The sequence below is a fragment of the Ailuropoda melanoleuca genome, chromosome 12 (assembly GCF_002007445.2).
Source record: "Ailuropoda melanoleuca isolate Jingjing chromosome 12, ASM200744v2, whole genome shotgun sequence".
NCBI lineage: Eukaryota > Metazoa > Chordata > Mammalia > Carnivora > Ursidae > Ailuropoda > Ailuropoda melanoleuca.
In genome coordinates this window covers 76,385,964-76,402,455 of record NC_048229.1, presented here as the reverse complement: position 1 = coordinate 76,402,455, position 16,492 = coordinate 76,385,964, and the positions used below count along the sequence as shown (strand labels likewise).

At 44.3% G+C, this 16,492-nt stretch overlaps 1 protein-coding gene across 5 annotated transcripts in view; it reads right to left on the bottom strand.

Moving 5' to 3' along the window:
* The window catches only part of CDH13 (cadherin 13), a 1,033,545-nt gene that overhangs the window by 570,774 nt on the left and 446,279 nt on the right, over positions 1-16,492 (bottom strand). For all 5 annotated transcript variants that reach the window (XM_034672819.1, XM_034672820.1, XM_034672818.1 and 2 more), the window contains exon 4: positions 7,007-7,123. In XM_034672819.1, the coding sequence (XP_034528710.1) occupies positions 7,007-7,123 (117 nt within the window). The remainder of the gene's footprint in view (positions 1-7,006; positions 7,124-16,492) is intronic.

Below are 16,492 nucleotides of genomic sequence, written 5' to 3'. Positions count from 1 at the left end.
ACATAATAGTTGACTGCCAACCAGTTTATCTGGTAGCCTCATTGTCATTGTGGAAAATTAAGATTTGCTAGAAATATCTAGACCAATCATATAATGGTCGATTAATTCCATTCCAACAACAAACTAGGCTGTGATCACTTTAATCAGTAACCAGTGAATGCCTTATCCAACTAGCCATAGGCCTAACCAGAATTCAAGTCAAAGAATATTTGAGTCCCTACTGGGTGCTGGGCAGTATGCTGTATCACTACACTTGAGGAATTATAGCTAACAGAGAGACAAGAAAAATACAAAAGAAATTGATTGCTGTTCCAAATTGTTACAGGCGAGCAAGAGGTATAAAAAATGGGTAAAGGAGATCAAACAAAAATTCCAAGGAGATCTTATCAAAAATAGGCTTTAGCTCAGCACTGACCAATAGAAATATAATACGAGCTGTACGTGTAATTTAAAATTTTCTGGTAGCCACATAATAAACGAAGCAAAAAAAAAAAACTAGATTAATTTTAATCCTACCAATATATTCAAAATGTTTTTATTTCAATATGGCATGAGTATAAGGATTATTAATGAGATATTTTCCATTCTTTGTGTGTACTACATTTTTGAAATCCTGTGTTTATATTACACTTACATATCAATTTAAATATATTTTCATCAAAAGTATTTCACCTGTACTTAGATTAAAATTTAAGTAGAAAAGGTAGGTCTCATATGGCAAGTTGTTCCAATAACTGAATCAAACAGTAGTTTTTAAGTTTAAACTAGCATTAGTTAAAACTAGATAAAATTTAAAAATCCAGTTCCTCAATTGCACTAGCCACACATCAAGTGCTCCATGGCCACAGGTAGTTAGTGGCTACCATATTGTGCAGTGTGGACAGAACTTTCTGAGGGGATGTAAATATTCCACTGGACATTGAAGCCTTGAATGTAAATGCATGCACCCCCTGTGGAGTGAGGATGAAGGGGGTGTGTCCCAGGAAGAGGAAAGTGTTCAAAGCCATAGAAGTAGGAAAGGCGTATGTACCAGTGGGGTTGCTGAATGTAGAAATAAACTCTGCTATTCAGCTCTCCAAGAGTTTTTGAGTATTGAGCTTTGGACATCTTGGATCTCTTTCTTACATTCAGATTTCTCTTCTATACACTGGCCTGGGCTAAGTTGTAGTTATCGAGTAAGATGGCTAGTTGTTTTTAAAAGGAGAAATTAAAGAGCTGTCAATTTCTGAGAAGAGGCATGTAGTCAGACTGGAATAAAAAATGTGAAGCAGTGGATTCTAAAAGGGGTGGAGGACCCTTAGCGATTACATAGAACGAGTCAGGCAATAGGATGGCGCTGAGTCTATATTTCAGTAGGAGGGTAATATGGAGCAGTGCTAGGGATCCAGTTCCAGATTTCTGGCCCAGCTTCTGAGGACCTTGGCACCCATGGGTTCTCAAAGTGATATGCATGACTATTAAATGGAATAAAGCAGATTCAATTCTGAGATACCAGATTCCTTGGGACCTGTTTGCATTGGTGGGCATAAATGGGGAGGTGCAGAGTACCTGCATATGGGGAGATCCCTAATAAACCGTATGCTCAGAACTCTGAGGAATATTTAGGAACTGCCATAAATTATCCTCATGTATGACTTGCATTCATGACACAATCAAAGCAGAGTCCTGGTTGAGTGGTTTTCATGATTTGGTCTAATGATCTATGTTGATTCCCTTTACGAAAAGCACATGGTCCAATTACATATTTCTTCCATCCTGGGTTAAAGATGTCCTTCTAAAGGCCCATTCTACCAATTTATAGGGGATATAAAAAAAGGATTTTCAGTAAAATGTAGTTTCATTGGTTTTGATGAAAAAGGTCTGTGATGAAAGTAGAATCTCTAATAAGCATTTCATAAATGACTTGTCTTTCAAACTTAATATAAAACAGAATAAAATACATCTCCCAAAGACCTCCTTGCTGCCTCACAGATTTAAAGTCCCCTGCTCTCAATCAATCGGGCCCAAGAACTCAAAAATCTCTAACGATGCAATCAAATATTTATCAGTGAAAGTTGGTAAAACTATGAAATTATTTATGGCCCAAATTTTGAAATAGTCACGCTTTGAAGGGGGAGGGAAAAAGCACATGTTGGGAATTACACATTTAGGGCACAGGCCCCCAGGTCCTCACTGCCATTTAGAATTCAGAAATAGGAAAGAAATCACAGGTTAGAGGGAGTGTGTTCACAATGGGGTATTTAACCCATTTTTCAGAAACATTGAGAGATGATGGAAAAGCAGCCCCGCATTCTAGTAATTTAGCCACTTACCAGCTAACTAATTATTTGGAAGATAAACAAATTATGCATCAGCCAAAACTCTGTCTGACCCCTAGAGCTCCCCACATGGCCTTTCTGTCAATATACAATTCTACATGGCACAGACTCAACTGAGAAACAGTTGAGTGGATTTGCTGCACCACTCCACTTTGATGCCTTGACCCTGTAGTATATGAATCTCCTTTCTTCAAAGGAATTCAGATTGTGATGAAATATGACAAAAAAAGAAAATAAAGAACAGATACTTAAGTCTCCACCATCCTTTTAAAGTTCAAGACAAACAAATAAAAATATTTTTGTGCTGGTATGTCAGTTCTCATGTGTTTTGTGATAATTTTGAATTTAGTCAAGCTTAATTTTTTCCCAACATTGTGTCACAAAATTTACAAACAGAGGAAAAGTTAAAAGAAGTTTTCAGTAATCAAACTTGTGTTCACCATCTAGATTCTACCATTAACATTTTACTATACTTGTTTTATCATCTATCTATCTATTTACCCAGCCCTCTATCCAACCTATTTTTTTGTGTGTGCACTTCAAACAATTAAGTTTAATTTTAATGCTGTTTTAAAGAGAGTAATTGTTAGCAAAGACATTTCATTCCATGAAAGAGAATTCTCAAATTGTACTTAGTAGCATCAAGCATACTAGTTAAGAGCAGAGACTCTGGGGCACCTGGATGGTTTAGTTGGTTAAAAGACTGCCTTTGGGGGCGCATGGGTGGCTCAGTCGTTAAGCGCCTGCCTTCGGCTCAGGGCATAATCCCAGGGCTGTGGGATCAAGCCCCACATCAGGCTCCTCCGCTATGAGCCTGCTTCTTCTTCTCCCACTCCCCCTGCCTGTGTTCCCTCTCTCCCTGGCTGTCTCTCTCTCTGTCAAATAAATAAATAAAATCTTTAAAAAGAGAGAGAGAGAGAGAGAGAGAGAGAGAGACTGACTTCAGCTCAGGTCATGATCTCAGGGTCCTGGGATCAAGCCCCCTGTCAGGCTCCCTGCTCAGCAGAGAGCCTGCTTCTCCCTCCACCTCTATCTGCCACTATGCCTACCTGTGCTCTCTATCCCTCTGTCAAATAAATAAGTAAATAAATAAAGTCTTAAAAAAAAAAGAGTGGAGACTCTGCAATCTCAAAGAGCTGGCATGGAGCTCATCTCTCCTACTAACTGTGTGGCTCCAGACAGGTGACTAGCCCTGAGTCTCATTAGTCTCAGGTGGCACTTTGGAAGATGATCCTCGTGGGGTTGCTATTATGAGAATTCAACATAATAGATGAAAGGTGCTAATATTTTACAGTATTGGACAAATAATGCATTTGTGATGATCTTTTCTATTCTTCTGTAATCCTGTGAGATTAAGGACCTGTCTATTGCCTTTTGTCGTTAACTCTCCAGCCCCTCACACAGTGCCTGGTAAATAGCAGATGCTGAATATGTGTTTATTGATGTGAGTTGACATGAATTTCAGAGATTTTCTCGCCTGGATTGGAGCGAGTACTTATTAATGGAGAGAAGCAAGTACAGTTGACTTCAAAGGCACGAGACAAGAAAGTTAGTTGAGAAAATGAGATGGGAGCAGAAGATGAGACAAAGAAAACCTGGCCTGTAAAGCAAAATATATTAAGTTCAGTGACAGAACAGAATCCATCAGTGCCCTGTCCCCCTACCTTGGATCTCACCTTTTCACGGCACATCAGCAGACTTCCAGCTGTCTCCCCGCCAGCCTCAGAAGGCCCGTGTGCCACTGCCCAGAGCACAGGGAAGGACAGATGTACTGGAGAGATTACAACTTTGGGAAAGACCCTCAACCAAAGACGGATGGGGTTGGTGTATAAATACCCCAGCTCTCTCCCCTGTGTTTACACCATTTCCTAGCATTTCCCCTCAGGGTTACAATGCAGTCACTGACAGACAGCCATAGTTGCCTTAATAAACAGGCCTCTCAACTGGCTCCTTTTCTTTCCTGTCTCACTTCTATACTCCCCTACAAGTATTCTCTTCTTATCCTAAATAAACTACTTACATTTGAATCCTTGTCTCAGGGTCAGCTTCTGGGGGAAACCAAAGTGAGACAAGTGTCTTTATACTTTCATAACCACAGAGTCTCTTCTTCAAATAGCATCTTACACTAAAGTCTGATATGTGATATTTATAAAATTAGAGCTGCCTGACTCAGAGAGTTTGGGTAGGTGAGTGGGATATGTTTCCTTTCTCCCCACCTCCCCAAACTGTCTGAAGACACCCCATATACTCTCTCACAGTAGAGCAGAGCATCACTTGTTAGCTATTAGTGGAGTGGATGAAGTTAAGACATAGGATATAAAGAAAAGCATAAGATGGATGAATAAAACCAAGCAGTCACAAAGAGGGAAAAAGCTCCTTCAAAGGCATAAAAAGCATGGACATAGTTTTTGTACACCAGTGCAGTTATTCACAACCAGGTGGTGCCGATGCTGCTGGCCCATGGCTCCTCTTAAAGTAGGACTGGTTTAGGCCAGTGGTTCTGAATCCTGGCTGCCCACCAGAATCATCTGGGATTTTTTTAAAAAAAATACTGATGCTTGGTCCTCACTCCTTGACCAACTGAATCAGTCTTGGAAGGTGGAGCCTAGCATCTGTATTTTAACTGCCCTAGACAACTCAGATGTACAGCGAGGGCTGAGAACACTGGCTTACATAGAGGTCTAAAGAGCAAGGATGCAACTTGTGTCTCTGAAACTGTTTGGGGGCAGAGCCTTGCAGACTTGGAGAACCTGACCCTTGGTGGGTGCCACCCTGGGCTTTAGGAACACCTACAGAAGGGCCATCACAGTGGTTAGGGTTGTCCAGAGGACAGGGCTCATCAATCCCACTGCTGTCCACTTGGTACAGCTCTGCTTCCTTTCTCATCATGCCCTGGACTCCTGGCAAGATTTTGCTTAAAGAAAGGTGTCTTTGGTATAGTGGTATTTTAAAAATCACAAATACAGTGATTACCAGGACATTGGATTATTGATGCCTCTAATTTTCAACAGAAATAGATTTCTAATAGTCCAAGTGACCCTTACTTCTGGCCCAGGTCACCTTAAAACACCCCTCCTGGTAGATATCTCTGTGTCCACTCCTCTTGACCACTCTGCTCTCACAAATCATTCCCTATGAGGCAGCCAGAGGGTCTTTCAGCACACACGGGGTGACCTTCCAGTGGTTTCTTGATGTGTACACAATGAAATCCCCACTCTCATGGTCTCTGGAGGCTCTACGACAGGTCAGCTTCTCTGACTTCAGCTCTTACCACTTTCTTCCTTGCTCACCTCATTGCAGCCATGCAGATATTTTGCTCCTCAAATATGCCTCATTCTTTCCCACCTGCAGACTTGGCACATGCAGAGCCCTCTGCTAAGAATGAAGCTTCCCCAGATCTTCCCATGGCTGTCCCTTTCTTATCTTTCCAGCCTCCAATCAAACACCAGGGTCTCTGACCAGCATTCCTGGCCATGTGTGTGAACACTTCTGTCCCTCTACTCCCTGGTCTGGCTATTTACTCTATTTCTGAAGAACTGCTTCTGCTCTTCACAGAATTTCTTATTCTTTGCAATTTTCTTGTTTGTTTATTTATTCATCAAAATATCTATCTCCCCAGTACAGTACAAGCTCTATCACAACAGGGGCTTCTGTGCTGTTCACACCAATATTCATCCAGCCCCAGTCTTGGAGTCTGGCATATAACAGATGCTTCTTCTTTATGTAATGAATGAATAAATAATCCAATAGCACCAGCCATCAAGATCATTCGTTGAACTAAACACCACTGTTCAAAGTCTGTAATGACCAAAAAATACTAACTGGTTTAAATTTGATTCTCCTTGTTGACTCTTCTAGGGGGAGAGAATGTGCTGACCAGGCACATCAATATTTTTGCCCATTTAACAGCGAATATTTCTTCCCGGAAAAGTTTTATTGCACCGACTTGTGCAACAATGTTTTCTGGGTCTGGTTAGTATGATTTAGTTCTTTTGATCTGGTTTAGTTTTTAGAGAACCGACCCAGTGGTGCTCCTGGACTTAACACCTCTGAAAACTAGGATCTAGGAGCGCCTGGGTGGTATAGTCCTTTGGGCGTCTGACTCTTGGTTTTATAGGTTGTGATCTTGGGGTCATGAGATCAAGTCCCACACTGGGTTCTGAGCTCCACGTGGAGTCTGTTTAAGACTCGCTCTCTCTCCCTCTCCCTCTGCCCCTCCTGCTGACTCTCTCTCTCCCTCTCTCTTGAATAAATAAATAAATCTTTAAAAATAAAATAAGGAAAAGAAAACTAGGATCTAAATAAAAAGGTCATGTATCATCACACTACCATATTAGTATAGCAGCGTATCTGCCTGGTTACCTAGACATCATCTTAAAAGCAATGAGTCTATTCCTTAACCAATGATATCTTCCAGACACAACTTTAGCATTGTTATCTGCCATGTAGCTCTCCAAAGTGTGATATTCAAAGGTGTTATTATTGTTTTTTTGTAAATACTTTTTTTGTTGTTTGATGGCTTTTTGTCATTCTTTTATTGGCAAAACCATCTGGCTTTTTATCATAGAGGAATAGAGACTGATTTCGGGGGGCCACCATGACAGTCACAGTCAGCTTGCCTTGTGTATATACTCTCCTCTTAATAAAAACATGCCTTTGTTATGTCATTTGTCTTTTGTCTGACTTACCTTGCCAACATCTCTTGGGAAAGGCTGTCTCTGATTCTCTGGAATTAAAATGGGAGATACCACAATGGACCTCTTTTGTCTTGGGACAGGAGAAGTTCTTGCAAATTTAAATATATCCTAAGAGAGAAAAAAACAAAATCAATTGACTAAAATCCCCCATGGAAAGGATGTATCAGTCTGCTCTGAGATATGGTTCCTTTGTTGTGAAAGCGTACAGCTGTTTGGACATTGTTAATTTTATTCTATCAAACCTCATTAGCGTTAGCAAGTACATCATTAGAATCATACTAAAGCTGACATTGTAATTCACAATGCCTATCATTAAGCTCTTTAATCCCATCTTCTGAATCATTCTATTCACAATGTCAGTCTTGATTTATACATCCTTCGTTACTTGTATATTCCCATTCTTAATCTGCCATGTGAGGAGATTACTCACCTGGTCACTAACCCACAGAATCCACTGGATATAAAAGTGACTCTCCTCATGGCCAACTGCAAGGTTCTTACACTCACAAATGAATAGGGATGAAGGAGAAATCACGAAGGTCCACACTATGTCAGGCATTATGGAGACTCCTAGTCAATGTTTTTTTGAGGACTATTTTTTATTATTAGTAGGCCGACTGTGGAATGCACTGCCCATGCTGTATATACGTGCCAAACTTCAATTATTGGAACAACACTGTCAAGACTTCTGTCCTATCTGTAATTTATCTATTCAGTGACATAAATGTGTACAAAAGAGGGAACTTGGTGTCATAATTTAAATGGAGTACCAGTGTTGCTTTCCATAAAAAGTAGGAAAACATGAACATAAACATACTGGAGACCAAATGATTGTATCCAATTTGAGCTGGAAATTCAGGGGGAAAATAAGCTCCTCCTTCTTTTAAAAAAATTTTTTTAAGATTTATTTATTTATTTGAGAGAGGTGGGGGAGGGGCAGAGAGACTCAAGCAAACTCCTTGCTGCTTGCGGAGCCCGATGTGGGGCTAGATCTCATCACCCTGAGATCAGGACCTGACTTGAAACCAAGAATCTGACCCTCAACTTACTGCACCACCCAGGCGCCCCCAAGATCTTCTTTTTAAAAGGGAGATAAGAAAGGGGTAGTGGGGCATTAAAGTGTTGTTAGCACCAAGTTGAGACCTTCCCTTTGATCTGATCAGAGGACTGAAAGAGAATTGAAAGGGGGATATCATTTTCAGTATATAAACCAATTTCAGTCAATGACATCTACTAATGAAATTATGTTATGTATCATCAAACATAAGCAACTCAAACTTTGGACAACGGATTCCTACCAAAATCACGTGGCACATGATATTTAAATACCATCCTTGATCCATGCCCTACAAAAGTATGTGTGTATATGTATGCATGTGTGTGTATGTGTGTGTGCATGTGCGTGTGTATGTATAGTTTTAAAGGAAAATCTATATAAGATAAGTCAAACAGGAAACCAGATCACCTAAGGCTAAGAAAGCTTCTATAATTTTTCTTTAGATTTTGATGGGAGTGTAATCTGATAGTCCTCTTGGTGGAAAGCAATCAGGCAATATTTATTTATCGGGAATCTTACAAATATACATATCCCTTCACTTGGTAATATCACTCCTAGAAATACATTCAAATGCTAAATTCAAAAGAAGAATAAAACTGTATGCAGGAATGTATTCAGCGAGACATTATTTATAAAGGGTAAAAATGGCAAGCAACCAACATGTTCAACTGCAAGACAAAGTTGAATTTGGGTCCATCAGCAGGAGACACTCTTAGATAGCAGTAATGCAGTCATGAAGAGCATGTTATAACCATGACTACCACATTGACTGCTTTCACAATCACCGCCACAGACTACTTTAATAGTGACAATTTCTCATGTGTGCCCTGGGCAATGTGCTGGGCACATTACACGTGTCCACTCTCATATTTGCAATTAACTTCTCAAGTAAATCTTGTTCCCCCTCAACTAATGAGGAATACCAAGTTCAGAGAGGTCATGTGACTTGCTCAATTCACCTAGCTAGCAGATTGAATACATAGGAGAAAATGTGTAGGGAAACACAGAACACCATATTGGGCACCTCCTATCTTACATAAACTAAAATAAGAATAGAAGGATAACATTTAAAATCTCAGTGCATGAGTGTAAATAAAGACTGGTTTCTAGGAAGACCAAATAATTACTATTCAGGTAAAGACAGAGAACTAGAGTGTTGTATATGTAATGCAGGGAAAATAACAAGGGTTAAAATAACCACAACAAACCCACCCATCCAACCAACCACTGCCAACAAGATAACGCAGCCCAATCAGGCAAAAAGCAGCAGAGAGAGAGAGAGAATGGGACAGACAATGATAAGACAATGAAAAACACAGTGGATTATATTCATAGAACACTGATGTACATAACACCTGTGAAGAGTCTGTTGGTTTGTGAGGGAATGGCAAAGGAATAGAAAACGTGTAAAATATGTACAACATATGAATCTCATTTACAATAAAGAAATATTGAGGTTCAGATGAGAGAATGTCTCAGCAAGCACTCTGAAAAGACTTAAGGTTCTATGCAAATAGGAGGGGTTGGCGATTTGGCTCTGTGACACGGCAAAGGTAAGCTTCAGTTCAGGACGATGGTATGTGCAAATGTTTCTAAAGTAATGAAAAAGAGTACCGTGTGGTCAGTAACAAGCTCTCCAGTTGTTTGTAGTAAAAGGCTTACTGGTGTTTGCAGGACTGTGGATGGGTGATATATCTGTCCTCATGGAGACCTGGGGGGTCAGGCTCTTGAGTCCCCATTCCTACAGCGGGGGACCTCCCCGCTCACCAGTGAGTCAAGCCTGCAATGGCCAGTCCCTGTACCCAGCTCTCACGGCACCCCAGAAGTTTAGTAACCGGCACAGCTGTGTCAGCCCTTGGGTCTGAAGTGCCTAAGAAAAGCAGCCAGCAGCTGGAGTCTCAGAATGGCAAATAGCATGTGTAAAAGGCAGCAGCGTAGAGGAGGGGAAATGATTTCAGAGATGCCTCCATGTGCATCAGAGCCCTCCATGGGGGGTACGGTAAGGAATTGGGGGGCTGGGACATCCCGTGTCTCCCAACTTTTTGCCTTTGAGGCAGGGCCTTAAAAACTATTTGTCCATGGCTGTGTTTTCAGGTTAGTTGCTCTGCGTTTGTCTTTGTCTGTGATTTATGTGTAAATCTACAACCACGCGTTTGTTGACACATGTCTACCTCGATACTTGCTTCTGTGTCTAACTTTGATCAGGCCTGCGCGAAATAGTTTGTTTGCGTGCTCTGAAGCCATGTATTTCTGTGTGACTGGGGCCACGTAGGAGCCACAGCATCTGATGTGGCTGACAACCATACACCTTGTGCAGATCAGGACAGGTATGCTGTGCAATCGTGTTTATGCCCGGCTGTGTGTGCTTGTACCTGTCAATCCGGGATGTGAAGCCTCGGAATGCACCAGGCTGTGGTGGTAACCTCAAGGAAAGAAAACAGAAGCAGAGGGGATGAAAAGAATGTGACCAAACTAAGAGCTGTTTATAGAAAGAGAAGAGAGAGGATGTGGGAGAGAATGGAACATCAGGGTAAAGGAGAGGCTGTGTGAGGATTTCCTGACTTCTGATGTTGCCATTACCAAGAGAGTGGGCGAAGAGAAAAAAACCAAAGCAAAACAGCAGTTCTGGGCACGGGCACTGTTGGGCATCCAACAGAGATTTCTGAAGGGCATATAAAGAGTTGTCTTCAGGAGGGAGTGATGAACGAGGGAGAGAGATGTCACAAGCACCCACGTACAAGGGTAGCTCGATGGAAAGGAGAAGCTGACACAAGCCAGATTATGTTGAGAGGGAAAAGGGAGGGGCTCAACCATTTGACGGGTTTCTAAAAGGCCAGTAAAAGCCACGGAAAGGTTAGGTGGCAGAAAGGGGGAAACCAGAAGGATGAAGAGATGAGAATGTCAAGAAGGAAGGGGTTGCATGGCCATATCACACAATGCAGACATCCTCTCCAAAAAGCAGAATACCATAAGGAGGCCGTTGGGCTTGACAATGAATAGGTATTGATTTTAGAAAGAGCAGCTTAACAGTGTGTTAGGGTTGGGTGTCAGGGGAATCAATGAGAAGCGAGGGCTTTGGTACACAAGGAAAGGAGAGACACGGGAAGAAGTTTGTCATGTCAGTTAAAGGGGAGGCCAGCAGGTGTGCTGGGCATGAGGAGGAAAGGGCTCTTGGAAGGAAGCCACGGCATGGGGCGAGCGCGGGGGACAACTGATGGGGGTGCGTGCCCACAGGAGTGGGATGGCAGTGGATCGGCAGCAGTCAGCCCAAGCAGGGAGGATGGAACTGCTTTCCTTGAGGACAGAGAGAGGTTGAAGGGGAATTTCTCATCTGTAAAGGAGGGTAATCTGCCCATGCTCTTGGTTATCAGAATGAAATGAGAAATTGTGCGTGGAAGCATGCTGTGCTCTCCAAAGAACAGCACAAAAGTGAAGGATGGGTCTTATTAATACCAGAACAGGGATGTGAGGAAATGAAGACAAGCCACTCAGTCCCTTTTATGAGTGAGTAATTCAGCTGTTGGTGGCCTAAGGCCAGATCTTAACACAGACACACATAGACTCACAGACGTGTCTAGCTTTCCAGATTCACTAGACACTTGCACACTAACGTCAACATTCTCATCAGACATAAATGCTCATGCACACCACGTGTATAAACACACACACACACACACACACACACGCACACACCCACACCCCCACACACGCACACACCCCCACACACACCCACACACCCACACACGCACACACCCCCCCACACACCCACACACCCACACACGCACACACACACACCCCACACACACCCACACACACACACCCACACCCCCACACACGCACACACACACCCACACACACCCACACACCCACACCCACACCCCCCCCACACACACCACTCATGAATAGATACACATGCAACAGCCACACATGACAAGCCTAAACCCAAGGACACATATGACACACAAAACACACCTTCCTGCTTCAAACTGCGATGGTTTTCTCAGCCACGCGGGGCACACACCCAGGCGTGTGCTCCCACAGGACCCTCCCTCCGGCCCTGCACTTGCTGGGTGATGATCTTCAGCATCTTTGGGCCTGGAACAGAAGGAGGCCTGCAGCAGCCTCATCCAATCTTGCTTAAGTCGGAGGGGCAGAACAGTGTCCTCGGGGAGACTCACTCATGCAGGAATTATTACAGGACAATTGTCCCCCTTCCAGAACGTCTCTCATCTCCCGCGGGCTCACTGGAGCCTTTGCCTTCCTGTTGGAGGGTGTTTGGGTTTACGATCCCATTTGCTTTCTTCTCTGCTTCTCAATCTCAGGAGAAATTGGCAGTGTGTTAGAAGCAAGTTTCACACTCCCTGAGGGTGTCACATCACACAGTAAAAGGAGCATGCTGGAAATAAGGGGGTGACCCCGATAACTGTGGCCAGGGGAGGGCAGGGGGGCCGGGGAAGGAGGAAGAAGGAAAGAAATGGAGAATGTGAGAAGGGGAGGAAGACAGGATTCATATTCATTCATTCATTCATTCATTCATTCATTTCTTCAAAAACTACCTGTGGAGCCCTTCCTCTCCCCAGGACTAATTCTAAGCATCTGGGAAAGTACAGTGCACAAGGGACAAACCTCTGCTCCCATGGAGCTCACATTCGAGAATGGGGAGAGAGACATGAGCAGAACAGTGGCCTGGAGCACAACCAAGCAGGGGGGCTGAAGGTGTGCAGGGTGGATGGCTGCTGAGATTTTAGCCAAGGAGGCCACAGGAAGGGCCTCCTGGGAAGGTGGCAATGAAGGATGAAGGCAGAGGGAGCCATGTGCCCATGGGGAGGAGGGACCACCAGGCAGCAGGAGGGAGGAGCCTGCTTGGCCAGAGCACTGGGAGGAGCACGGGGAGGAGACCACTCAGGGAGTTGGGAAAGGGAATTTAGATGCCGTCCATCCTGCAGTGTAGCCCACAGAGAGGACTCCGGCTTTTACTTCGCGTGAGATGTGAGTCTTGGGGGTGGGGGTTTAAGCTGAGATGTGACAGGAGCCTACTTACAATTAAAAAGACTCACATGCTGGCTTCTGTGTAGAGAACAGACTAGAAGAGGGAATGTGAGGATGCTCGTTTGTCCCATTTCTTCCTTTCCCCAACCCTGCCTTCACAGGGCACAGAGGTTCCTCCGAAAATGCAAGCATGAGTGTTCGATTTGGAGAAAGGCAGAGTTGGAGTCTCTCTGCCCTCTTACTTCCCACAGCATTTGAAAGTGTTTTCGAGGTGGAATTTACGTACCATCAGATTCACCCGTTTTTAAGTGTGCAATGCAGTGATTACCAGGAAATTTACAGAGCTGAGCAATCATCACCACAGTCCAATTTTAGAACATTTCCATCATCCTGTAGGAGACCTGCTGCCCACATGCAGCTGCTCCCCTATTCCAAGCCTGGGCCACAGGCTACCACGGATCTACTTTCTGTCTGTGCACATCTGCCTTTTCCTGGAATTCAGAAGAGGGAATCACAATATGCTTCCGCAGTGTTTTCATGGACTTGCGACCACAGTGTGAGGATTGTAAAGGAGAAAGGGATGGAGTTGACACCCAGTGACTGTAAGGGGCCCAGGCCCCTGGCCTTCAGTGGGACCAAGTGCAGCGGGTCCCCGCTGGTCCATGATGGCTGAGATTATTGCTGCTCTCACTCCGCCATAGGTGAGGATGCCAAGACCCCTTCCCGATGAGCCTCTTCCACACAGGTGTTCTGTGACAAGGTTTGTTCCCATAGAAGCCACCTAGGACACCCGTCAAGGCAAGGTGCCCAGAGTAGACACTGCAAGGGCAGGGTGCTCCAGAAGTGAAGATCAGAAAGTCTTTGGCCCAGATGGCACTCTATTGCTGGAACCAGGCTCCAGGCTTTGGTTCTCACCATCCCCTCCCACAACCATCAGCTGAGGCCACCCCCAAGAAAGCAGTGAGATTTCAGGGGAACAAACCTGACCCTTCACACTGAACCCAAGGCCAGAAAGTAGCGTGGGCCTCTCGTGCCACCTGGCAGAGAAGTTGGGAAGGTCAGATGTACTCCCGGGCAGTGGGGAGCCTTAACTGGTTTCATGCAAAGGCGTGATGCTTTTCGGTTTGAATTCCACATCTGGTTAAAGGATCCTGAAGATTATTCCTTTGGAGAGGTTGAAGCTTGCATTCCAAACTCTAGTCTCAAGGTCACATAGCCTATTCCTTCCCCATCTTTCTAATCCAAAGATTTCCTTGGCATCCTTGCCCTGGACTCACCAAGCCTGCTGTAGCAAATGCTGACATTTATGGAGTAGGGATGTGCCGGGCACCATGCTAGGGACACTGTACCAGTATCCCATTTAATCCATCCAACAACGCACAGGTAGAACCACCGTGCCCATTGGCCTGGCTCAAAGATGTAAGAGACTTACCCAAAGTCACTTAGCTCTTGAGTGAGTCTTGGGGACCTTAGCATCTGTGACTCCAGGGCCCCCGGCTCTAAGCGTGATGCTGCTTGTCTCCACAGCTGGTGATCACTTTTACAAGGAAGCCTGGTCCGCACAGTGTTCCTTAGCCCTCTCTACTCGAGTGTACTTGGAGCAGCACAACTTTCCATGTGCAGAGGATAGAGAGCAAATCTCAATCAGCCTCTGGCTAAAAGGATCAGCTACCTATACTGCAGGGGGACAGCTTAATTGTCTGCAAATTTCTGCAAATGAATGGAACTACAGAAATCAATCTCCAATTTATTCCATTCTTGCAGCTGATCTCATTGTGCTGGAAGCTGCCAGGAGGAGGGTTCTGTGATCCTCTGTTCACATTTTGTATGCAATCAAACGCACAGTTCAGGCAGCTTTGCTGTACCTGGGGCGAGACTAAAATTTATTTTATTAACTCCTGGGGCTGAAGTTTGCCTACTTAAGGAAGAAACAATCAACAAACATCAAACTTTCCTCAGCAAATTTAGGAGGCTTGAGAGCCAAGATACTGATGAGAGCTTGCTTCATTTACTATTTCCCCAAAATTCTGGAGGCCAAATATCAGCTGTGCTGTCATCTGCCGTAGACTCACTGCACAGAGTTACAATGACAAGGAAATGGGGTGATGTGGAAATTGCCCATTAGTCCTGCAGAGCTCACCTCACGGTATGGCAGTGGGTGTGATAGAGCTCATTTGAAAAGTAGGGTCGAAGGGGAAGATGATGGGTGGTGAATTCACAGGGTGGAGGGAAGCCAGTCTGCTCTTGAAGTTATGCCATGCATGCTTCTCAAGGGCTGCTGGTGGGCAAATGGGAGAAATGGGCACAAGCCCCTGTTTCTCAGAGTCCTCATGGCCACCTGCTTTCCTAGATGTGACTGCTAGTGATATCAGAAATCATTTCTCCAATGATGAAAGTCATCTATCAGAGACTTTGGGGATGGCCAACCTAACAACAAGAAACCCTGCGATGGAAGGACCAATATCAGAGCCTCTGAATGATTAGCACCAAGGTATAATACATTGCCAAATGTAATGAACATGACAATCATTTCTGTCATTACGGGTGTTTAGGGTGGAAAAGAAATGGCTTTGTCCAAAGAAGTCAATGGAGGAAAGAAGGATTCGCCAGAGGAATTTGCAATTTGAATGGTGACTCCAGAATTCTCTGTGTAGCAGCCAGGAAGATCTTTAAAAACATCCCCCTTCCCCTTACCAATTCCACATTTGCTTCTCCTTGGCAAAGGATGGAGCCTCCAATGCTGCCAAGGCCCAGGAGGGCCAGCAGGTTTGGTTCTGGATGACATCTCTGACCTCGGGTGTCCTCATGTCATTGTGGCTCTACTGCTACACAAGCCCTACCAGGACCCGCAGGTTGGAAACGCTTACCTGAGGGCTTTTCACCTAGCAATGCCCCTCCTCAGCCCTCCCCTCTGGTGCCTTGTTGACCCCCCTATCCCCACCCCTTCCTTCCACTCTCAGCTTAAGCACCACGTCACCAGGCTCTTTGCTATGGGGATTGCCTGCGGCTTGCCCTCTCTATCCAGAGTCTGTGTCTCAGCTTCTGACTACCCATTCACTCTGTGCCATCAGCCTATCAGTGTCTGTCTGCCCCAGGAGGGCAGGCACCATGTCTCCCTGGTTTGCTAGTGTGTCCCCTGGTACCTAGCACAAGGCCAGGCACATAACGGGTGTCCAAAAGGTATTTTTAAAATAGTATTAAATTCACAAATTATTAAATAAATATAGGGTTATGGTAAGAATTAGGGCCATCTAGGTAATGGGCTGAGCACAGCGTCTGGTTTAGAGTACTTGCTCCACAGTTGTGCCTAATAAGTAAATGAGCAGGATGCCCAGGACTCCCTTTTTCTTTCCTCTTCACATGGAAATCTGCTCTCTAACAACAATATTACTGCCACCCTCGGGTTGGACTTTTTCATCCTAGAGTGCTCA